This window comes from Limanda limanda, chromosome 10, assembly GCF_963576545.1.
Source record: "Limanda limanda chromosome 10, fLimLim1.1, whole genome shotgun sequence".
Classification (NCBI taxonomy): domain Eukaryota; kingdom Metazoa; phylum Chordata; class Actinopteri; order Pleuronectiformes; family Pleuronectidae; genus Limanda; species Limanda limanda.
This window is the reverse complement of record NC_083645.1, coordinates 21,104,598-21,130,172: the sequence shown is the minus strand read 5'-3', so window position 1 is coordinate 21,130,172 and position 25,575 is coordinate 21,104,598. Positions and strand designations below refer to the sequence as shown.

General features: G+C 40.6%; 1 protein-coding gene across 1 annotated transcript in view; it reads left to right on the top strand.

Moving 5' to 3' along the window:
• Positions 1 to 25,575, top strand: part of atp8a1 (ATPase phospholipid transporting 8A1) — a 96,056-nt gene that overhangs the window by 20,330 nt on the left and 50,151 nt on the right. Inside the window, exons 4-16 of the mRNA XM_061080061.1 lie at positions 1,178 to 1,276; positions 5,519 to 5,564; positions 5,784 to 5,824; positions 8,718 to 8,791; positions 10,144 to 10,213; positions 10,322 to 10,449; positions 11,083 to 11,194; positions 11,416 to 11,581; positions 14,514 to 14,641; positions 15,631 to 15,708; positions 15,815 to 15,903; positions 18,499 to 18,543; positions 21,927 to 21,999. Coding sequence (XP_060936044.1) covers positions 1,178 to 1,276; positions 5,519 to 5,564; positions 5,784 to 5,824; positions 8,718 to 8,791; positions 10,144 to 10,213; positions 10,322 to 10,449; positions 11,083 to 11,194; positions 11,416 to 11,581; positions 14,514 to 14,641; positions 15,631 to 15,708; positions 15,815 to 15,903; positions 18,499 to 18,543; positions 21,927 to 21,999 — 1,149 coding nt within the window. The remainder of the gene's footprint in view (positions 1 to 1,177; positions 1,277 to 5,518; positions 5,565 to 5,783; positions 5,825 to 8,717; positions 8,792 to 10,143; positions 10,214 to 10,321; positions 10,450 to 11,082; positions 11,195 to 11,415; positions 11,582 to 14,513; positions 14,642 to 15,630; positions 15,709 to 15,814; positions 15,904 to 18,498; positions 18,544 to 21,926; positions 22,000 to 25,575) is intronic.

Here is a 25,575-nt window from a genome sequence, read left to right as displayed (position 1 = left end):
ACCACATGCTGTGGATAGATTTAATTTCGTCCATTGCTGTACCAATAACTCTACAGTGCATTGGACTGAGGAAACACATTCAATTAGTCTGAAGCAAGAGAGGCTCTACATGAGAATGCAAATGTCGGCAGCAAATGCTCTGCACATTTTGCTGAACTTTCCTTGTCTGCCACCTTGTAAAATGTGATAAAGTCAGAGTGAGAAATAATACAATATCTCAGGATGCGAAAAGTGTAAAGGACCAATAAAACTTGACACAGGAGGAAGTCAAATATCTAATAATATATCCAAGCAGGCATCGAAGGCCAAAAAAAGATCCAAAACACATTTGCAGGCAAAGAACAGATAGCTGGAAAACTAAAGCTCGTATAAAGACAATCTTGCACAGAGCAAGTGGAAACTGAATGATATATACATACATCAGTATGTGTGTCTTTACATATTAGAAAGCTAATGAGGTAAAGGGGTACAGGTGAGCAGGTCAGCTGACTTTAAAGGCAGTCTGGGGAGAGTCTCAGGGTCTGTAATGACGAGCAGAATTAAAACGTCTATGCATAAACAATGGATTAGATAAATGAAAGGATAAATGAGCAGACTGAAATTCAAAACCACGACAGCAAAGGGCCTCTATCCAGTGACCTTGACGTAGCTGCTTTGAAAAGCAGCCAGTGTGAATCTTCATTACCTGCCCTGTCAATTCTGCGACCTTGAATAAAACATCCATGCAGATGAGGAAGAGAAAAGATCCATTTCGTCCGAGTTTCCTTTGAGCTGTGGCCCTGGCTCTGCATTAAACGGGACTCATTATGCTTCTCCGTATCTTCTGTCATGTTACGATGTCGGATGCCCAAATTAAACTTTGTCAAAGATTGAAATAAGGATGTAAACTTATTTGATGTGAGAGACCGAAGTTCTGGCATCAAGTTTCAGTTGACACTAGTTTTTTGGACTGAAGATCGTCATGGATTTCTTTATACAGCTGTCCCCACTGGGCACAGATCCATGCATTTAATTCAGTTATATATTTATTTACTTATTTGGCAGCTTGAGTGGGTTTGGCACTCCTCGGTTCAGTTATTATCTCCACTTACCTGGAAATTTGGCTTCTGGAGTTACTCTTATACGCAGAAATAATGCAAGGAATTTACTTAATATTCCTTTATTGTGTCTCTTTCAGCAAATCCCAGATGTGTCTCCAACTGGTCGATGGACCACACTGGTGCCACTGCTCTTCATCCTGGTGGTGGCTGCTGTCAAGGAGATCATTGAGGATCTGGTAAAATAAACTTTAAATAATACTTGATTCAAGAAACAGGGCTGTGACTTGTTTAATTAATATACAATGTTATGGCAATGTCTCCCATTAATTATCTCTATCTGCAGAGCTATTTGCTGCGTGCTTGCTCGCGCTATTGTCTATGAAGTTTCTTTCATCCACGTTAACAGTCAGACCTCATAGATTTAGCTGCAGCTGTGCACGTCCTTGTCCTGGCATGCGATGCAGTTCTCCCTCCCTCACGAGACCTTCTTTTTCACTTTTTATACCTTGTACGTGTCACTCAGGATCTGTTGCGTGTGAGAGCAGCGTGCACGTGCAACCCTGCTGCCGACATTTCATTAATCTATTGGAAAAACTGTCTTGATGTAACTTGAGACCACTCATCTGGCCGCACACATCAGTGAGACCCTGATTCAAAAATATTATGCAGTCAGCAATTATTAAAAGCCACACAGCAAGCTTTGGAAGATTCAATTGCCCAACAACTTTTAGATCTTACTTTTGTTTATGTTTTCCGATCCATTTTTCAATTGGCATCTTATGCCACCAATCAAGTAGCTAGTTGTGGCAGCCACCTATTGGATGAAAGGTATCGGACTACATGAAGTTCATGAAGTTTATAACATAAAATTGAATTCCTTATTTTATCTGTAATGAAGGTCACTCTTACTCTCCTCAGTCAATTTACAGTACAACATACAGACTGTCCGCCTGCAGAAAGTGGGCTGTTGTTTAGTCTCTTACTGTACAGTATGTCCTGGACTGGTCCCTGTAGAGAGAGGAGACAGTGATGGATACACGACCCCAGCAGGATGCCCCCCAACTTATAGACACGGCATTAGACATAGGCGATCAAATGCATAAGCACAGGCTGATTTTAGAGGTCACAGCTGTGACGACTGCACCAAGAGAACTCACTGAGTCAATTAAACAAAGGCACTTAGTACTAACAAAACAAAACCACTAACTATTTGCCCTCAAGCAAGCCTGAGCTGTTACACAGAGGCTTGAAAAGTAGACAAATGCAATTTATTTAACACAATTTTATACGGTTGAGTGTTTTTATTATATGATCTCTTGTTTAGTGGCTTCAAAATGTGTTTTGTTACTCTTGGTCCACTAGTGATCTGCTCAAGTCCATCTGATCTGAGTCAGTGAGTGTTGCATTCTACTGTATTGCAGTGACCCTGCAATGCGATCCTCTGTGCAGGTCCCAGTGGACAGTTACTCTATACAATACGCTTCTATCTCACGCTGAAGGGACCAGCGCAGCACTTTTTTTTTCCTCCCAGCCTGTTGTGAAAAACATGGGAACAGAGTGGTGATGACTCCGTCTTTATTGCTGAAGGTCACCTGCGCACACGTCTGCTCCCTGTACTGCGTTGTCCCTCACAAGTTGACCTGCCAGGGCAACATCGACCCCCTAACTTCATGAATCATGCACTAGGGACACACACACACACACACACACACACACACACACACACACACACACACACACACACACACACACACACACACACACACACACACACACACGCACACACACCGTGCACCTTACCTTGTTGCCGGCTGTGTGTGCTGCAGCACACTCTCACAGTTTGCTCTGTTTGTAGCTCTTAACAGTTTTAAATAGGGTGTCCACTAGATCTTAAAATGTAATAACGTGAATTCCAGAAGTCTTAAATGGATTACGATATTACTTTGCGAAATGCATAGTTTGTAATGTCTCTGTGCGTTGTAGTTCTTTTTCATAATACGATACAAATATTTGAACGCTGTAAAAAAAACTACAGACAAGACCAACATGGATCTGATAACTGCAAACACCCTGATCAGAATTCTCGGACTCCTTCATATCTGTCAAACCTGACATAGTTTTTAAATTGAATTCATTATGTTCAGTAAAAAATGCATTTAATCAAGGTAACATTGCAGACGCTCTAGCTTTTAACTCTCGCTGCTCGCTTCATTTCCCCCCTCCTCTATAGCTGAGGTCTACAGAGGCCTGATACTGCAGTATTCATGCATACGCTCTGTGCCCCACTCGCTCTCCACTGCACTGTGATTACACACATCATCTAAATACAGTACGTCTCCTTTGCTGCTTGTCCAACGGGACAGATGGAGCGAGAAGGGCGGAGACACACAGGATATGAGAAGGACAAACGACAGGAAAAGTTGTCGAGTGACTTATATAAACATATTAGAACTGTTCCTACACATTGATGAAGAGAGGAGGGTCTGTACAGTCAGCACAGATAGTATAGATGAATGAAAGTAGCTGACAGCTCCTGCAGGAGGGATGATGGATGAGCCGTGTAAAGGTCTTTACTTGCAAACTTTATTTCTGGGCATAGTGGAGCTGATAAAAAGCTCAAACCATGTGACACAACCAACCAATTCAGCAGATGCTATGGCATGTTGCAGGGATACTTAACCTAAATTTGATTCAACTGGAGCCTGAAGAAGAAGAAGACGGGTGGGTGCAGATGGCAGGGGGAAAAGAGAGATGGAGCTGAAAGAGCAGATCGAACTAAAGTGAACTTTGGAGCAGATTCAGTTTGTTTGATGTTCTGAAAGGTTTGTTGTTCAAAGGGTGTATACGCTATAGGCTTCGATGGGTCTGACATATAACAGCTCTAGCATTAGATAGATATATTTGAGATTGTAAGGCTGCTAGTCTACAAGTCACAGGTGAAATTTGGTCAAGGAGAGAGAAAACCTCTCCTATTGATTGCTTCACCCTGAGCTGCTCTGTAGACTTTTTTGTTTATCCTGAGATGTATAGCACACAGTTCAGACTAACACATTAGCTTTAAAGTCATTATAATTAGACCAAATTTGAGCAAATCTTCAAAGTAAACAGATCATTAGCAGGGATGTGAGTGGACATGTCCTCACCTCAGCAATCATTCCGAGATTATTTAAGTGAGACGGACTCAGCAACACATTATTACTCAGCGTGATGCTTGTTGACAGGCTGTCCCTTGGAATCAGCTGTTGAATTCACAGCTGACTGCATGACTGTTCAGCAGACAAGGAGGACACGGGGGAATGTAATTCTGCTGATCTGGATGTTGACGTAGTCTCACTGAGGAAACACAATATAGTTCGTTTTTAGTCTGTACTTCACTGTAAAATACTTTACGTATGCTAGAAAAGCAATAAAGACAGGCACAAGAAAATGTATGTCAACCAGTTCCCTATTTTTGGTAATTCATTAATTTCAATAATAATTTGTAATCACTTGGAGCTAGAGTATTTGAAGTAGTGAGTAATGTTGTGGAGCCATGATCGCAAGATCCTGCTGATACACAACCAAACGCGAGTCAGTCTCGGCTGTCAAACCTGACATCTCACCCGGTTTTTATAGCATGAAATAAATAAGTAAAACATAACGTACAGGGAAAATGAGCACTTGATAAGAACTACATAAACTCACAGATCCCATCTTTGGTAAAAATGTATTTGACGTGAGGTAGATCCGTGTGACATTAAGAAGGCAGAACCAGCCACCAGGGGGAGATTGAGACGGTTTGGCTCATGGGGAGCTGTCATGTTGTCCGTCTTATAAAGACTTAATAAAGTCTTTGTTTAATGAAATTAGTTTATCTAATATGTATATTAAATGCTAAACTGAGTTCACCTTGTTGTCACCTATTTGTTGGCGGAGGCATAAATCGGTTAAGCTGGACATTACCATCACTTGGATTTGGGGTCTCATTGGATACAGCCATGCTAAATCTCTGTGCTGTCATGTTACTGTAGGGTGTTTTGGATAAAGGCCATACTGCATGACATCAATGTGTGAAAAGAGTGTGTGGCCACAGTGAGATTATTAACAGCCACTGTGCAGTCAGTGAAAAGGTGTTATCTTTCTTCAGCTTGTAACTGCAGACTTAAACCTCCCTCTCTCACTGCAGAAAGTAGATTTTTACATTGCCACGGTCTTCATACCGATGGGACCAATCTTGTGTATGGGCAGGACTTCGATTCTCACACATGATCACTTCTGTGTCGACCATGGCTTCAAATCATGTTAAGAAGGCGGCCTCTGTATTTGAAGTAGTTTGCTTCAATTTTACAAAATGGGAGGAAGTAGACTTAATACATCGCTCGCTCAGGTATATTCCTCCTCCAGGACTATACCTGGGGAAATTATCTTTTCTGGTTTTGTTTGTCACTGTACTTTTATCAAGTGGTGTGAATGTTGTTATTTTCCCCCCCCCCACACAGAAACGTCACATTGCTGATAATGTTGTCAACAAAAAGGAATGTCAAGGTATTGTAAACCATTTAACATGTTTTGAATAGAAAAAACAGTGCGTTGTATATTAAGTGTACATGTTTTTGATTTGCCAAAAGACAAGTAGACCTTGTTCTCTGCAGTTTTAAGATCAGTATAAACATCAGTTTGTCATGTGTTTTTGATCCTTCCTCTTTTCTTTGACTCTTTCTCTCTTACTTTCACTCCCCTCATCTCTCTCCCTGCCTACAACAGTGTTAAGGAATGGTGCCTGGGAAATTGTGCACTGGGAAAAGGTATGTAGGCACAACGTGTCACTACATGTCACTTGTACCAGTTCTCTCATTTGCATCTGGAGCAAAACACAAGTCATTCTTTCTGCCAGCTCACCATTCATTGTTCTGTTGTCAATTAGAGAGATCTCACATACAGTCTACGTAACACACACAATCACACACACGCAGGCATGCACACGCACACACATACACACACAGCTTCTGACCCCTCCAGTATTCAGCTACTCATTAATCCAGTGTTTCCATGTGGACGGTCATTACACAGCAATGCTGGAGGACAAAGAGCGGCTTCCACTCTTCCTTCATAATGAGACAATTCTATTACTGAGGGTGTGGAAGAGGAAAAAACATCCGACTGTGCAGCGAGGAAGTTGATTTTACTGTTGAATAATTAGTAATACTACCTCATCCATTAGAGGGTAAATTGTACCACTGCAAAATAAACTGAGTGTTTCCTCCTGCTCTTGGGGAATATGAGAGGAGCAGAAATCAGAAAAGATTTACTGCATGAAGTATTTGTTGCTTTGCTCTTGTGAATTAAATTAACAGCAGGAGTAGTGATGTTGTCATCTCAACTCCGAAGCTGATAATTACACTCACATTATTATATTGTAGTCCAAATGTTATATTTATTTGTTTGAAGACAAAATAAACGAATACAACATAGGATAAATCAGTTGAGAACACGACATGCACAATAAAAACAGGCTACAGATGTTGAATGTTACAGATGCTGAGGGGTTGTGAGTTAATGGTGTATGTGTGGTTAGACTGACTGGAATAAAGATGTTCAAATACTGATACCAGAATCGGAAATGCTTCCGATCCTGACAAAAACGCCAGGTCGGGCTTCGGTGAGTATGCTTATCTATGTAATGGTCCAATTTCCTGTCTTTAAAGTACATTGGTTTCACTCAGATAAAACTGCAATTTTATTTTTACCGCAAATAGGTTCGAAAAGCCTCGTTTCTCTGTACTGCCACTGGTTAGTACTGGTTTAAGAGCAGTGTAGACGAATTGTTTTCTGATAGTGTATCTGTTTTGAAAGGGTTTAACCTGAGCCACAAAACAATATCAATCATTCTTCTGTGAAGGTTTAATAGCATACAGCTGTTAAAATACGTAAAAAACAAATTGTCATTGTTTTTGTAAATGCACTGGTATCGAATTGGTAATCCATATCAAAAATGTGGAAATAAAACAATAGTATCAGAAAGTCTCTTGACTGAAACAACACAACAGAGAGAACACACTCTGAAACAGAGTATTTCTGTGAATGTCGATATTCACTAACAAAATATCAGATTCATACAATGACTTGATTCCAGCAGGAAGAAAATCACTGTGACTTGCTGCTCTGTTAATATTGCTCTCCTTTTATACACATGGAAATCTTCTCTAAAAAGCAAGGGTTTTTAAATAATTCAACTTTGTACATCTTCATCATGCATATTGTAACAGCAGCTTCTCTACCACAGTTCTGCTCGGTCATAGCGACTCTTTCAGGACAACCTGAATAAGGTCAAATGCACTTACTTTATTTTGTTGTAGTTTTTGCCAAATGCCGAGATCAGAATTATTAATAATGAGACTGATCATCATGGTTTTAGAAGCCATATTGTTTTGTCAAGGTTCATGTTATATAATCATGTTTTATTGTAAGCAGACTAGCAATTAGGTTTTCACCTAATCTTGTTTTATTATGTGTGAAACAAAATGTTTGAGTGTTTCTGACTAACCCCTGTTTTCACACAATCAAATGTTTCACAAATGTTTGTTAATGTAGAGCATGTTCATGTATGGAATATATGAACGTCGTATCTAATTTCCTCTCAGTTTTTATAAATATAATCCATTAAATATACCATTTTGGTGAATTATGATTATTGGCTAAGCGACTCCGATTGTTATGTAGCAGTAGTAGAATATAAACCTCCAGCTGTTTCCTCAGTGTGTCCCCTCATCAGTATTGTACAATATGCGTTGCTTTAATGTATTTAACCTTCTCTCTTTCCAGCAGTGCATTTTAAGTCATGAACTCTTGTTTACTTTTATGGTTTTTCATCGGCAGTGCAGAGCAGTAAACATTGTATTTCCACAGGTTGATGTTGGCGATGTTATTAAAGTAAATGGCAGTGATTTCGTGCCTGCGGATGCTGTAATTTTATCGTCCAGGTATAGGAGTCCACCCTGATGCCAGACTGTGGGGAACTTCTCTTCCTTTCTCCTTCTCTCTCTCTCTCTCTCTCTTTCTCAGCTCTCCCTAAAGAAGTGATGGTTACATGATAAACACTGAAAAATCCTGCTTTTAAAAATATCTGATTATGTTTATATAGTCGAGAAAAAGTATGTGATGCTATTCATTTTAATGTGACAGCCATCATTTCTTTAGGTAGGACAGTGGTAATGTCATTTTTGGATTACTGACTAATCTTCCTCCATCCTTCACCTTTTTAAAAACCATTTGGATGTGCCGTGACTCGAGCCTAATGGTTCTCAAGCTGAATTTTAAGAATTTGTTTTTTTGATTTCGCAAATCGTTGTGATATTTCTCTAAAAATGCAAACCGTGAAATCTTGATTGCGTTAGAAATTATTTATTAGCTCTGTCTACTAAACTTCCCTCTAGTGTGGTTTATCTGAATGGTTTTGTGAAAAGGAGAACTCATCATCACCTCTAATCACACAGGACTGATCATTGTGCTCTGCTTATCGCCCTAAAACTATAACAGTTGTCTTTCTCCCCTTATGTGTTTTTTGTCTGTCTGTGTTTTATTCCTTTTTTATCCCCTTCTCCATCCCTTTCCCCTCTCATCCTCTCCTCCGTTGCCCCTTGTGGGATCAACTCCCACACCTTCTCTATCTCGCCCCCTGCTGGTGTGTGGTAATATCAGGTGGCTGTTGGGGAAGTGGTCAGAGCTGCAAATGGGGATCACCTCCCGGCTGACCTCGTCATTCTGTCGTCCAGGTTAGCAAACCAGCGACATTACCAACAAAACAGCGGTGGGAGAGACAGGGGCCATGTGTTCTGACTGGGACGAGACATCCTTAGCTCCTCTGCCACTCCTGACGCAAACACAAAATAATTTATTTTCCACACTTGGGGATATTAGGGGCCTCTGATCGTTCTGGCAACAAGCAGATATGCAAGTGCCACAGTCGATGAACACCATGTTTTTTTCTACTTTTCCGCTACTTTGTGGTTTGGCTGCGACACTGTTGGCCTCTAATTCAGTCATTTTATCGAATTATACTTTGTTTTACAACATAACTTATACAATAGATCCTTTTCACAGCACAGAGATGCTGTCCTTTAGGTGTGAATATCGTGTCCATATCCCTGCCCTTGCATGGCTTGTACAGCACCATGAATGCCACGACTTATATTGATGTGACAACTTGCATGCAGTCACATCCCAAGATGAAAAGGGGAAACCCATCTTGGATTTAGTGTTTGGCTAACGTTCCATGACTTGTTTCTGCTATTTCAACCATATATATGTAGTTAAGTAATGCAGAATGAGCACTGAGGCAGTATTTTCCTTTTTTATGAATCCACTTCCTTCCCCATACCTGGCAGACATCTGCTCTTTTCAGTTTAACAAAACTCTCGTTCAGAAGTTAATAGAAGCAGAATCCAAATCTCTCAAATTGATTGTGGTCGGGCTCCAGTGTCCAGATCTCTTTTTGATTTCCCCCTCCACCCTGTGTGCGTGTTTGGACTGGCTTTCCATTTGAGTGAATCACTCTATTAAAGGAGTAGCTAACCAGCAACCCAGCTCACCTTAAGCACCAGCATGCTCTAACTCTCTGTCCCGGTGCCCAGAGTCTGTCTGAGGCCCATTTGTCTGCTGTGATTGTTGTGCTCAGCATGCCTGCTTGCTCACATCACCCCAGCGTCTCGCTCTCTCTCTGCACTCTCCGTCCCTTTGCAGTATATTTCTCTTGAAAGGCCGTTAACCGCTGGGGTAACGTTAAACAAAGATGCCATGCCAGCCCCAAGGATATACCCCACATTAAATGGCCAACTTCCAAGCAGCAAAACTTTGATGTAGTTTTATGCTGCTGAGTGGCCTTTAGGCTGGCATTCAGCATATTTGTTAACATTGCTCTGGTGTAATGCGGTTGTTCTGCTTTAGTCCCTTTTTCATATAAAAAATATTTTTGGGAAATAATTAGTATCCTCTGTGCTAGTGCTAGACAATATTTTGTGTAATTTTAGTCAAGATAATGAAAAACATTAGAATTACTTAAAAGTATTTTACTCCTGTTGTGTTGTAATACTATTCCAAGTATCTGTATCCTTTCCCTCCACCACAGTGAACCCCAGGGTATGTGCTACATAGAAACATCTAACTTGGATGGAGAAACAAACCTTAAAATCAGACAGGTGATTACATTTTTTATTCTTAATTCTACAGACAAGAACTGAGAGGAAATCGTCTGCAGGTTTTCAACACAAATTAATTAATACATGTGGTTGTAACCTTATCCCCAGGGTCTCCCAATCACAGCAGAAATAAAGGACATCGACAGCCTGATGCGTCTGTCTGGACGGATGGAGTGCGAGAGCCCGAACCGCCATCTCTATGAGTTTGTTGGAAACATGCGGCTGGACAGACACAGGTTGGCTCCGCTGCTGAGCTCCATCCCTTGCTCTCTGTCTCTCCTCACATCTCAACAGCCCATTAGGCAGCAGCAGAACCAGTCGGTGCATTATGAGATGGATTGTTGAATCTTCCTGCTGAATAGATCAAAGCACCTGCTTCAGTGATATTTAATTATGAATTTGAGGTTTGATGTATGCCTGCTCTTAGGTTACTCCACTGAGTTTGGAACAATATAACTCTCCTGGATAAACACTTGGGGTGATATTGGAAGTTTTTTATTAAACTGATGTTAAAAGTAAGAAAAGAAAAGTTTAAAAAGTAAGTATCTTTTGTCGTTTCCAGATAAAATAATGGCTTAAGTTCATATCATAACAGAAGCTTTCTCAAGGCACTCAACGGCTTATAGAGCAGGTCTAGTCTGTACTCGCTACGAGATGGTGACATTTTATTTAAAGAGATGCAATATTCTTCAATGGGCGAGACGGCGATAGTTAGAAACCTGGAGTCTATCTACCACAAGTGTAAATGCATCAGACATCGCTGTCAACTAAAGACAGACTTCTTTCCAGACACATTGTCAGTCTTTATAATCGTCCTCTTGTGAGATGAGTGACTATGATATACTCATGCCATGTATGTTCCTGTACAGCACAATGGCACTGAGTCCAGACCAGATCTTACTGAGGGGAGCGCAGCTGAGGAACACTCAGTGGATCCATGGTGTGGTGGTTTACACTGGACATGACACAAAGCTCATGCAGGTAAAACATGCTTGTATAATATGGACTGTATTATATGCAGTTATAGAAATGTGTTGATCTAAGAGGAAACTCAATCAGTTGATATTTTTAGGATGTTTCCGCTGTCACTCTGAACATATTTCCTCCTGTCATTTTTTTCGAGGCCACAGAAGTAGAAAACCATCATTGGTTCAACTTCCTCATTTTTTTAAGCACAACTGTCTGACCATGTGTTTACCCAGAATTCCACTCGGCCTCCTCTGAAGCTCTCCAACGTGGAACGCATCACCAACTTTCAGATCCTCGTGCTGTTTGGCTGGCTGCTCGCCATCTCTCTGATCTGCTCCATCGGCCAAACCATCTGGAAGTACCAGTATGGCAATGATGCCTGGTACATGGATCTCAACTGTAAGAGTCCCAACAGCCCACGCTGCACCTCTTATTCCGCATACTTTGTCTCACTTGTCCATATCAGCTTATTTCTTTATCTTTTTAAGTTCGTAAATGCTGGTATGTGTCGTGTCATTTTTATTTTCCCTCAGTTAAACTATGTTTCGCATTACAAGTGAAATATGTGGCAATGTGGGAATAGGTAAATTCCCTGTTAACTGAGACAAGACAGCTGTGACATGCTTAGATGTGTTGTGAATGAGTGAAAAGAAATGGTTGAATATCACTGCGCTGCTGTACCTTTTTGTTCTTTTCTAATGTTCTGTTTGATTTTGTTGTTTTCTTTGTTGTCGTTTTTTTAACAGCTCCAGGTAACAACCATTTAAAAGCCTTGGCCATCCGTGAATGACCCTCCCTTACTAACCCCTTACTGAAGCTCTGCCTTTGCTAAGCAAATGAAGCCCCCTACCCTCGCCCCCTATATGGTTGCCCTACTTTGTATGGGCCCATGCCATGGACAAGCACATACCAGGGATCCAACAATAGGTTTTTCCCCTCCAGCTCTCTTATACCTTCTTCTAGTTATTTTCAGTGCCTGATGCAAACAGTGTCTCACTTTTTCCTCCATTTTTTTTGTGCCGCGTTAAACGCTTTGCAGTTTCCAAGCTTCAGACCCTCATCTTATTTTTTTTCCCCCTCATTCTTTATAACAAATGAGTAGCAGCATTTACTTTGACTGCGAGGGAGACAAGGTCGTACTCGGGAAGGTTTTCATAGCAGGAGGCTGATATGTGTTTATTGCTTGAACACAACATGTGGTGCACCCCAAGGGGCAGGAGCTGACATTTTGTAAATGCCTCTGCTGCCTTCTCTCCTGGTGTGGATTTTTTTAAAGGACAGACAAAGAGGGGAGGGACGGGGAGAATTGAAAACATGTTTCTTTTTTTACATGTATTTTTTTAGTCTTTATAGACGGTAACTCTAATTACGGTTTACAAGTACATAATACAAAAAACAAACAAACACGGGCTGCTCAGTTACTGCAACAAACAATGTGATGTGATGAAGCTCTGATTCTGGTATGCAAAGTGATTATCGTGACACTCTGGCCATTACTCTGTTCCCTGATAGGCCTGTGTAGGAGAGGTTGTGCCCTGGTCAATAAAAGCCTGCATTACGACTTACACTACCCCTCAGATATTAGATGTTGTATTGGCTTCTATTGGGTTTTTGCAAGGGTTTGAAATGTTGTCCTCAGTGGCACTGAATCCCACATCTTAAACACCACTGACATTACACTGACGAGGGGGGTGCAAGTCATAAAACAGGTGTCCATCTTGAGACTGACTGTACTTCCATAAGGAGCTGTTGAGACTCTGTCTAGCGCATATTATCCAACCTGTGACAAAAGAGAGAGGTGGGGAGATTGTCAAATCTTAAATGATGCCACATTAGTTCCTAAATTATCGTAAAGTCACTCTCAAACCTGCATTTGGACGATAAATGCTGACAGGAGCAGAAGCATCGACGTTACACCACCACACATCACATAGGCTCACATGTCACAGAAGCCTGCTTTCATGCATGCCCGGTGAATAATTAATTTGACTTTGATCCCTTGTAAAATGCAGACACTGCTCATCACTGGCATGAAGACCATATATTGTTCCAACTTAATTTCATGCAGATTGAGAGAGAAAAAAAAATCACCTACGACAATTTATTCAATTACCACGGCTAGTTTTTGTAGGTAGTTGTGCAGTTATCTCCATATCATTGAATTTATGCTGACTATAAACTATACTGGCAGCATGCTGAATTTCTCTTTCCACTTCTGCTTTAAGCTGGATTTGGCCTCCGTGCTGTTCACTTATTTAACCATAAGAACAGTCCATGTCCTGCAACGACTAGAGAAACTGTTATTAATTTGCCTGATAGTTCTATGGACTCTTGCTGTTACATTGCAGTGACACACACATAAGACAACAGGTGTACATCTGTACTTGTGTGACTTGTGCATGTCCTGGTTTGCTCTGATTTGAGATTCCTTTTTTAATTTCTTATAACTCGCTTGATCCAGCATAATTCCACCCTCATCTGACAATAATTCTCGCATAACGCCACATAACAAGCCGTCCTCTAGAAATGAGTGAAATCAGGTGATGTAGTGATCATCATTAACACCCAAACTGATCTGCTGGCATAATCCACCCACTCTTTTCCACTACTTGTTGGTTGAGAATGTGCCTTGGACTGACTCTCCCTCCTTTGTCTTGAGAGCATCCAGTACGTTTGTCTTCCTCCCCACATCTGAAAAAAAAGAGTTCCCTCCTCTATGTGTTGTTGTAGAAGTAGCTTCCATTCTGCCACTTTCTTTATGCCATCCAGTTTTTTTGTTTTGCAAATCGTTCTGTCATGGGGTAGGGCTCTCCATTTCAACTGCAATGCTAAGCTCAAGGCTTGGGTTGAGGAAAATAGCATTTGCACCTCCTGCAAGCTGAGGAAAGGTAAATCACATCCCTCCTGTTTTCATGTTTGGTGTCAGTGGGGTTACATGTTGATCATTACCAATTGTTTGGGGCTTTTTGGGGACCAGCATCATTTTGCATAGTGCTTTGTGGAATTCATTGCCTGGATCATGCTGGATGCCAAGGCTGCTGCTGTGACACTAAAGACATTTGAGATACTTCAGTCCCTGTTCGCAACTTTGAATCTTCGGGACATTAAATTGGACTGCTAATCAGTGCAGGATGAGGTTGGCTGGAAGAAAAGGTTAATTCCAGCTAATGCACAACGTTAGCCCAAAAACATTCCTCTGCATTGGGATAATGTTGGTCATTGGCTGAAAGTAGCTTTGGGCATTTTCATTGAAACTAACCGATATTGATGAACCATCATTGATGAGTCTCCTGTGTATCACTCCCCTCTGTCCAAAACTCGTCCCTGATAGATGGTGGGGCGGCTAACTTTGGCCTGAACTTTCTCACCTTCATCATCCTGTTCAACAACCTGATCCCCATCAGTCTCCTGGTCACACTGGAGGTCATCAAGTTCATCCAGGCCTTTTTCATCAACTGGGTGAGTTGACGTCTGAACTAAACTTTAAATTCAAGATGGATGCAATAGCGTACCTTTTTGAATGTGTGTGTATTTTATTTTTATGTTTATGTTTTTATGTTATTTCTTTTGATTCACTCTTGCCCCTCACATTAACATGTTTAGTTTGGTGCTGCCGGCTTAGCACCAAACTAAAGTTACCATCTTAATTATGAAAACAGTGCAGCATTCAGCAGCCAAAGAGACTGCCTTTAGGAACTGGGAGAGACCAAAACCAAGCAAAAAGAAGTTTGAGCAATAAACTTTACTTTGTCAGGTCGACATAACTGCAAATATAATATAATATATGAGTTGCTCTTGGATTGCTTACTATCCTTAAAAGCCACTGATTGCTTAGAAATTCACTATATTACATTTATAACTTCACAATGTTATGTTTACAGCTTGTTGCTTTGCCGTCAGGTGTCCAGAAATTAGTTAACGGTCCTGATGTCGAAATGAATAGTTGCTGCAGCAATAACACGGTCACCATCATCCAAAGTGTATTTTTAGGAGAACACAAAATGTAAATTGAAATCAGTGAATTCTCAACATACATGAAACCTGAATGACAAAGTATATCAGGAAGCCGCCAGAATATTGTTCTCTTTTATCCATTGCAACTAGGTCAACCCCTCGACTACACTTTCTCTTTAGCCTGAAGTTATTCTGAGCCACTTTCATTCATTAAACTTTAAATGAAAATCTTAGCGAGGAATTTTTAGCAACATTTAGGGCATTTCTCAGTTGGTCCCTCATCTTGCAGCCTCTGCAGCCTTTTTTATCGAGTTTGTTTGTTATTTTAGGGGAAATTGCGATGCAGCTTAGAAGGGTTTGTTTTTCCTTTTTTGTTTTTTTGTTCTGTTTTTTTTGTTCTGGTATGAAGTTTACTTAAATGAAGAAGTGTCATTGCTACCAGAAATGTTGTTTCTTGAGTGAAGTTACACTAAACCTCTTGTGATTCCCTTCAGGACACTGATATGCTCTATGAGCCCACAAACACACCTGCCATGGCTCGCACCTCCAATCTGAATGAAGAATTGGGCCAGGTAAACAATGTGGTTTCAATTCATCTTTACATTCTGCTTACTCCCCGATCTATCAAGCTGTGTGTACCCGTGAAGTCAGTGTTAATCTGTCCCTCTCTCCACACAGGTGAAGTACATCTTCTCTGACAAGACAGGGACGCTGACCTGCAATGTCATGCAGTTCAAGAAGTGCACCATTGCAGGCGTGGCCTATGGGTGAGTTCCTGTTCCCTCCCCTTATTTAATATTCTCTGCCCCTCCCCCTTTGCCCCCTGTACCATTGCCTCCCCCATCACCTTCATTAAATGCAGAGTGTGCATCATCGTACATCTGGCGTTTCTCCCTCCTCCCTTGCCTTCTCATTAGCAGCTGCATCAGTGCTCCTCTCAACATAAACTATAAATAAAAGGCGGACAGACATTTGCTAGCAAAGGCACTTCCTCTCTCCTTCATCCATCGTTTTTTCATGTTGAAGACGTTGACTGTGCGTTTCAGTTTTTCCTCAGCAGAGGTCAAGAGCTTGACAATATGTTGACATGAGTTGGAAAAATAATATTGGTATCGTCTTTGAGGACACACATACATTTCATTATTTCCCTCACCTCCACTGACATAAGAACGAATGCTGTTGCACATTTTAATAAATCAGCCCTTAATGTTTTTTTATTCCTGTGAAAATACTCTCGTTTTATTTTAGTGCACATATAATTAGACTCGCTGCAAATCAAATGGGAGAGCAGAGTATCTGTGCAGAACCAGAGCAAGTGCAGGTGTGACAGTACATGATTAATCCCATTAGGATTCAATTAAAAGCTGATTGATGAAGTGCAGACTGAAGGACAAAAGTAGAGTTCTCTGCACCAAAGCTTTCATTATGCTGCAATTGCAGAATGAAAACATTTAACTGTTGTTCCCTGGTCAAAAATATAAAGTCACTTCAAGTAGTGCTATAAACTGTACATGCTGCGGAAGACCTGTTAGTTTCACAAAGAGATATTTTTCCTTTGTAAACTAATCCTGCTGATAAAAGGCAAATGCATCATTTTGTTATTAAGATGTTAATTTGTTTGGTCTGTTTTTTATTTGACAGTATTTGGGTCAAGCCTTCTGGTCACACACTCTCCTCTCTGCCTAGATTGAAGTTAGACATCAGTCTTTTTGTCTCCCTTTGATTCTTTAAAACCAGGACTCCCTCTTATGCAATTGATTTATTAATATGGATGAATGTTTCATAGCAGAAGGAAAAAATACGAGTTCTAATGAGCTAGAGCTTCTTTGTTTTCTTCCTCACAAAATAAGAAACAGGAGGTTAAGTTTCAGAAGCTGTTTACAGTACAAATATTGTTCTGTGTTTATAATTCAACAGACAATTACAAGGTCAACTCTAATAGTACTGTAATCTATTCAATTTATTCACATCATAGAATATATCCTGACATTTTGAAGTAGTTGTAATTAGACCCTGCATTTCAAATATGTCATCAATTTATCACAGCTGCGGCCTCACATATTTGCTCACAAATTGAAAATTGCGGTTTTCTGATGACTACCTTCAAAATACTCCTGAGCAGAAGAACTACCTACTCCTGTTGGACTTGTATCTTGTAAAAGCCGGAGCACTCAGCTGTTCAGCTGTTCCATCTAGAACGTATATATTTTCTTAGCCTATTTTTAAAAGACTTACATAAGACATACCTTCGTAGGAACCAGTGGTCTTGGGGATGAGTGCCAAATGTAGGGATGGCAGAAAGTGCTGAGAGACAGAATTGACGGTTTTTGAATTATCAGTTAATTTAGTTTTATAAAAAATATGTGCTGTTTATTTAATCATATAAAAACATCATCATATCTGTCCAACTCCTCAACAGCTGAAATCTGTTTGATGGCTGCTACTTCCATTGCATTTCCTACCACACATCTGCTCTGGTTATATTAAGTTGTCAACTGTTCTATTATTAATGTAGTTTTCAGGCAGATATTTAAGTAATTATGCTATAAATTCTCTGTTGGTAAAATGCCTTTACTTCTGGAATAAATATACTGAAATCCTTTTTCCAGCTGGACACATTTTTAATTGTGTAGCTCTGCTTCAGATTTATCTGGGTATTCTGGATTATTTGAGTAAAAACATGCACATGGATAGAACTTGTGTGTGCAGAGAATTGTAATTTGGTGCTCACACACACACACAGCCCCGCTGATAATGCCGCCTGCATGTGTTCCTTGCCACAAATTAAGTGCTGCTGTAATTAATAAAGCCAACCCCAAGGGTGCAGACATTCATTAATTCCACTGGATTGGAGTCCAACTCTCAAACAGAGATATTGTGCAGGTCAGAGAAGCTCCCAGAATCCTCCTGGGTGTTATTTGCTAAGACAGGAAAAAAAGCATATTTCTTAGATGTCCTCTAGTGAGACAATTTTTTTTTTTAACCCTAATCAATTGTTTTTGATAGCACAAATTTGCATTGGTGATTGGTTTAGTGTAGTGTAGGTCTGTGCATTTATATTGGATCCAGTTGTAATAGCTCTCATGTTCTCCTGAAAGACTTTTGGCAAAATGGCTTCATTGTAATATCTTTATTTTATCATAACACACTATCAAATGTATTGTTTTGTTAGTGCATAATATCTCTTATCACTGCTGTCAAACTAACCCCTGCACCTCAGCTACAGTCCCTCCTGGCTGTCATACTCCTCATAAACTGTCCTCATCTTTACTAAGATCCCGGCACCCACACAATCCCACCACATGTTAATGGTCGACTATTTCAACAAGATGATTTTTTGTTCTCCACCTTCGCTCCTACAGTCACGTCCCTGAGGCAGAGGAGGGTAGTTTTGCGGAGGACGACTGGTAAGATGACCGGTTGTGAAGTCGTGGTTGTTGTTGTTTTCCTGCGCTCTCCACTTCTGTGATGTAGTGCTGCCTTGCCTTGTGGAAATCGTGACTTTGAACACAATATTTCAATATATGTTCGCTGTGATTTTTCTTTCTATGTTCAGTGCTGTTGGGATGTGTTGTATGTGACTGTGGCTCGTGATTCCGTGTGTGATCGAAGGGTCTCAAACAAATGTTCCAGGATCGTGACAGAGTTATTTAATGATTTGTTAAACCTCCTACATTTAGCAGGTATACTAGACCGAGCTCTCTAGTGTTCACTGTGTGTTGTGTAAAGGCTGAAGCTCTGCAGCACATCCTCCTTCTTCTCCAGTTAACATCAAACTGACTTTGGAGATGCACACTCTTATTCTCTGTCTGCACGCAACACACTTACACTCTCACAGTCCTACTTCTGAGATCCATCTGCTGTAGTGTTGAGATATGCAGGAACAGCATGGGCGTGTCTCTTCAATTTTGCATGGGGCATTGGGGCCTTTTGGATAATGCCCATTGGGTCAAATTGTTGAACCTTGCTGCTTTGAAAGAAATGATCTGCCTCAATGAAAGCATGTTTCTACTGAGTTAGAGGCTTTACTCATACACTAAATAGGTTAAAGATCCAGGAGCAAATGAAAAGTCTGAAAAAACAAATCAGTCTTTTATTTTCTTTTAAAAACTCCTTTCAATGTAAACTAGATTAAAAAGGTCCACATTTTTTTTGTATATTTGATACAAAAAATACCAGGAGCAAGTGGAATATTTCTACCTCGGAACTGCAGGATTTCAAATAATAATTCAGACAATCAAGGTTTATTTGCAAGCTAAGATTGCTAAGTTAGGACCAAGGTTGATCTACATTAGCAACACATTATTAGCTGTTTGGTAATGTTATAAATATAGAGTCAGTTTCCTGTTTGAGCACATCTACCTGAATTACTCCTATATTACCTCTTTCCACTGTGTAGCGTACAGTAGCTAACAAAATAGAAAGCAAGCAGAGGTTTGTTTTATTTGTTTTTTTGTCGGAGGGTTGTGTGGAGATAGAGGTGGAGCTACCATTTCACATTCATAGATCTGAGAATACCAAGGAAAAGATGTAGAGTTATTAGAGTTAAAATGTGGAATTTATAGGAACACCATGAGAAGAACCTGTAAATAGAGGTCAATGTAAATCAAAGCTTATCTCAGTCCAGGGTCAAAACTGAGAAAACCTTTCCTCAGCTTGAGACAGGTCAGTTGTAAATGTGTTTCTTCCTCCTCCTAACCGAGCAACACGGCGTGCCATACGTTTGATCTGGAAGCGGTCCCCGGTTATTGACTGTGAACAGCCAGCACCCTTGTTCCCATAGTGACGGGACCTGTGTGTGCTGGCAGATAATCAATTACTGTCCGTCCTCCACTCCCGGCCTCGTGCCTCAGAAATCCACCACTGCAAAGAGAGAAGAGATTCTGGCTCTTTGCAGTATCGGGATTACTACGTGTAATAATGACTCCATAGATCTTCTTTGCAATTTCATCTTTGCTGCAGAATTTGCAGGTTTGCATTTGACATATGAATACTGGAATAGAGGAATAGCTTCGATCTGTAGAAACAGGGTGTGGTCATACAGGTTGCATAGAAAAAAACCCCTCTATAGATTTATTCTACCGTCTATGATGGAAAACAAAGCTATCTGTCCTCCTTAGTGCTTAGGCTCGTGGAGCATTTAGAAATGCAGACTTTGTTTTCCAAACCTCCCCTGACATATTTTAATAGAGCCTCTTGAGTGTGATAAATTCCTCTCACCTCAAGTCAATGTCGCGGAACACGTTGATTCCAGCCCTGGGTTTTAATTGCACCGCTGTCTTTTTCCCTATATTTCCTTTTCTTCCCAAACCTCGATTTGCCGCGGAGTAGACATAGGTATTACCGGCCGGCTGGCTGCTCGGCTCTCGGCCTCCTGAACAGTGTATCCTCTGGGATTAGAAAGACTTAATGCCTGCTAATGGCGTCCTCGGTAACATTTCTATCAAGCCCTGGTGCCACTGACAAAGCTGCTGTCTACCTGATCTATAGGACTCTATTTATCACAGAATCATGAATCGATCTCCGCTGGGGAGCCAGTGAGCAGCTGGTGGCTACATAGAAAAAGCACTGGCCTAAGCCACTGTGGGAGATAAAATCACATCCTTATCTTTTATCAATTAAAAGCTGCTCTCTTCAACCTAGTATCTGTTTTTTTCACAATTCAGCATGACGTGTTTACTTTTGGTATGTTCATGGTGGAATTTAAGATATTTATTATTTTGCATCTTGCCAATAATAAATGTCATTTCTGCTGCAAGTGTGAGAGACTAATTGTGTTTCCTGTAATTTATTAAGGGCGTTCTTTGAGTTTCATGGTCTGTTTTGTCCCTGTAAGCATTTTCTCTTGCATTGTTTGATTTCTAACGCAAAGGGCAACATAATTTATTATTTATGGAGATGACAGAGGTGAATATGACGTGCAAAGGAGAAATCGAATGAGTGGGTTCTTTTGTGCTCAGTGAAATAATGTGCAGATCAAGCTGAAGGGGGGGGGGGGGTTGCATTTTCACCCTGTCTGCATTGCGGTTGATACTTTTCTCAACAAACATCAATACTATTGGCACACAGCATGGCTCTGTGAATACCTTTGCAAGACCTGGTCTGTTCAGTCTCACTGCAAAGTAAATTCATCTGGAAATGAAATGGATCTTCTATTATTTTATCAGGTTGTTGAAAAGTGAATTAAAAAGAAAAATGTACTCTTAGTTATTTTGATAATTTATTGTTTCTGCCATTTTTCAGCAAAAAGGCCAAAGATTCCGGCTTCCAGCTTCTGTAATGTTTTAACTTTATGTCATGTACAGTGCGATAGTAAAATAACTATTGTGCTTTGGTGACTTTTAACAGATCAAATTGGGCTCCGAACAATTAGAATGTGCCCTTTTTTTGGTGCATTTTGTTAATTTGTTTAAACCAGACAAATTGTAACTCAACGATTTTATCTTTAGGTTTTTGCTTGAATGCTGTGTGTCATCACAACCCACATTCAAGTCCTCTGCTAGACTGCAGAGTAACACACATTTAATTATAAGACTTAATGTTTTCTATCCAGACTTAAAGAGGTTTTTTATTTTTGCTGTTGGTGCTTGAGAGATTTGGAAATCTGTCAGATGATGCTACACAGTTGTACTTTTATTGAAAGGCCTGTCAGAATGTTCTCTGTTTACGATGCAAATTATTTGTCTAATCTACAGTCACAACAACACGTTCTAGTCGGCTGTCAGCGCCGTCAGTGATGCTATCGACTCTTCCAACCCCTTATTTTGACTCCTTTGTCTCTTCTTTCCAGTCACAGCACACAGTCGTCAGAGGAGGCTGGATTTAATGACTCGAGTCTACTGGAAAACCTCCAAAGTAATCACGTAAGTAATGTCAGGGTTCCCCGCCGCTCGCCTGCAGGGACGGCTGCTGCTTAGGGACAAGCTCAATGTGTGTGGTTGCATATTGCCGTTTTTACTGGATCTCAGTAATGTGGTGTAATCGTGTGTTGGTTCCTATGTTCTGTTTTTGATAATAGTGAAAAATATGTGACTTTTTATGGCTTGTGAAGCTGAGGAGATGAGGATCGAGCCACCGGCATTCTGATTGTGGACGACCCACTATTCTGCCTCAGCCACAGCCACTTTAATATTAGTTTGATTAATATAGCATCATGCTGAGCAGGTGGATTAGTGTTTCTTCACTAGACATGTAAACACAGGCAGGCAAACAAACACCTAATTAGTCTCTTCTGACTTGATAAACACCTTCGTATTTGCTGATCCACTATGGAGAAGTATGCTGCTGTGCAGTAATTACATTAGTCTGAACTTGTGAAAATGAAAACTGACGAAAATATAAAGTAATTAAAAATAGTGCCTCTGTGTCCACATTGGAACTCGGCATGTGCATTCGGCATCAGTCACAAGATGTCAGCGGGAGCATTATGGGTCACCTGTATTAATAAAGTGGGTGATTGATTGGCTGGTTGAGTACCTCAGCTGCGGATCAGCGTGGGGGAGGCAGAATGTCATATCTAATTACAAGCAGTCGCACCGCCCATGGGAAAGCAGTAATCCCACTGTGATGTTTGCTATTGTGACAGCCCAGTCTCTCCACACATTGAGTTCGTCTCGGATCTTCTTTAGCATCATGTTGATAGCCCCGCGCCCACCGCTAATTATTGTTCATGGCCAACTGCTGTTTAGAAACCACAGTCTCTCTACGTCTCTGGTGGGGATTCTGCTCATGATGAATCCGTCGGGCTGTAGTCGCACTAATGCTTTGCTTTGTTCTGTCACTTCTCTGAGTCCTACACTCCCCTTCTTCCCTCTATAAGAAGGGGGTTATAAATATAGGAATTAAAACATTTTCGATACAGATACTGTCAGGTACAAACTGGCAGTGATTTCTAAGATGTCATTATTACTCATATGACCAAGAAATGTAATTGAGGTTTGATGTTTTACAATCTAACCATACACTTTATTATAGATATTTATAAAAATAACACAACTACAACCAAATATATACAACTTGGATTAAGGAAATGACGAATACTTATCACAGGAATGTAAACACATAAATCTAAAAAAAAGGCTCATATCAGGCTCTATTTAATCCTTCAGTTGTTATATATGTATAAGAGTCAAAATTCTCATCCATTCTTTTAAATCAACAAGATCAAAGGTATATTAACTCCACCCATTTCATTTGAAACCTTATTAATAACCATCAATGGTTCTACTATAGACGCTAAACGAAATGATTCATTTTATTTAAAACTTGTTTTCTCACAGTTCAAACACGTTGTCCTCGTGGCCATCAGAGAGTTTCTAACTTGAATGTTACTAATCCTTGTCATCGACAGCAGTTTTGCGTAGCTACAGGCTGTTTGTAGGTTGGAGTAGTGTTGATACAATATTGAGGGGATGGCCGACCACAGGAGAGGGGAATTAACAGCACTGACAAAAATAAACATCCCCTTCGGTGCTTTTCGTGTTCTCTTGAGTCACCGGGCATGTTCTCTGCCCTTAGAGCCTCAGCCTCTGTGGGTGTTTGTTCGCTCGCCCGCTCGCTCACTCGCCCGGGCTCTCTGCTTTATTTTCTCTTGACCCCTCAACTTCTACCACACTGGCCACGTCTGAAGTGATGAACGTCTGTCACTGTTGCCGTGACACTGATTTCCCAGGAGTCAGTGGGGGTGATCGCTAGCAGCACGGCATTAGCTGTCACATCTAATTGTGCCATCAGAGCAAAGCTCGTAACATGGCCTGCAATCTGCTGAGGTTACACCACCAGGGATCGCACACACATGTTTGTCTGACTTGGCAAACAGGAATCAGATATAATTCGGTCCAAAGATATAAAAAATTCATAATAGCAGCTTGAATCTACTTGTGTTTACGAGAGCTGCTTTATTACAAAGATGTCCTTGCCTTGCCTATTAGCACCTTTTAAATCGTATTAACTAATAGAGCCAGACCGATGAATACCAATTTGTCAAAATGAAACCTTCGGTATTGGTATGTTATGCCTTTATGTTTGAAGATATGAACACATTTATTTTACGGAAATATATCTATGCAGAAGAGATTAATTAAAAATTATAATGATATCAATATTAAGTAAATTTCTTCTTTGGTTGGACTTTTCTCTTCATAATTATAAAAATAGTTAAAACATTATTGGAATCATTACCGTCTAAAAAACTCTGGTTTTCACCTCCATTAGATTCCCAGCCAATGAGCTGAGGCCTCTAATGTTTTTAATTAGATACGGAATCTCATCCCGTACTGTTAGTTTAACCAATATCCATATCACTAAAGCCAAGTTTAATACTCAGACAGCCCTGTGAAGAGGTGAGGAACGGCCAAATGTGGGTATCTCTAAATATGTCTGCACACACACACACACACACACACGTGTCCTTCAGAGGATACCTGTCAAGCCCAGCCAGATTAGCATGCTGCTCGCAGGCAGAGGGGGCTGTCTCAGCCACCTGGACTGTAATAGACTCTGTGTACTTTGATTTAAGAGACACTCTTTGATTCGCCCTCTCTCCGAGCTCCTTTGTTTCCTGTTAGAGATCTCTCATCAGAGCAGCCATAGCCGGCTGGAAGAGCAAATCTAACAACACTGCGTCTGTGTGTACAGGCTTTGTTGTGTAAAAAGGGGGAGTGTTTTTTTGAGAACTCAGCAGTCGCAAATTAATTCATACCATGTTGCATTAGTTACGGTTAAATCTGTATATTCTCTCTGTTACTTGAGAATCTTTCCAAGGCAGCTGTATTTATTATTGGTGCTTCTTATGTTGCTGTTAGTGATGCAAGTTAGTCTGCTATTGATCTTATTGTTGGCAATCCAGTCTACCATCCACACTGCTGCTGTACCGTGTGATCCCGGCCTGTCGTAGCCCTGCAGGCGGCTGATCCCGGCCTCAGCTGGAGAATGGAGCTGGTGGTCCTGCGGTCTCAGACAGGAGCCTCAGCAGATGCCTGTCCGAGTGAACCCCGTGGCTAGTTAGTCATACGTTTCCCCTCATTACCGTAGAATGCCCTCAGTATATAGGTTACATTTTTTTTTACCCAGTTTGTGTTGTATGATCACACATGAGTAAATGCTTCAGCAGCTGGCGAGTTCTGTTGGATCCTACTGGCTCATTACCAGCATCCGTTAGTCTGGCTGAATCTGACGGTTTCATACTGAAGCCACTTGTGATCCCGAAACGGAATTCAGTTGTACTTAGAGCCCAGTTTTGTAGAAAACTTGTTAATGGTTGGAAAAACCAATACGTTTGTGCATTTTTTTTCAAACAACGAGAAAATGCTAAATGTTTGTGGTACAAAAAGTATCTCCAAATAATTTTTAATGTTTTATTCATCGCCGACTTGTTGCCCTGGATGATTTGAATTTCTATTCAAGGTTGTTCGTTCCCACATGATTTACATTATTCGAAA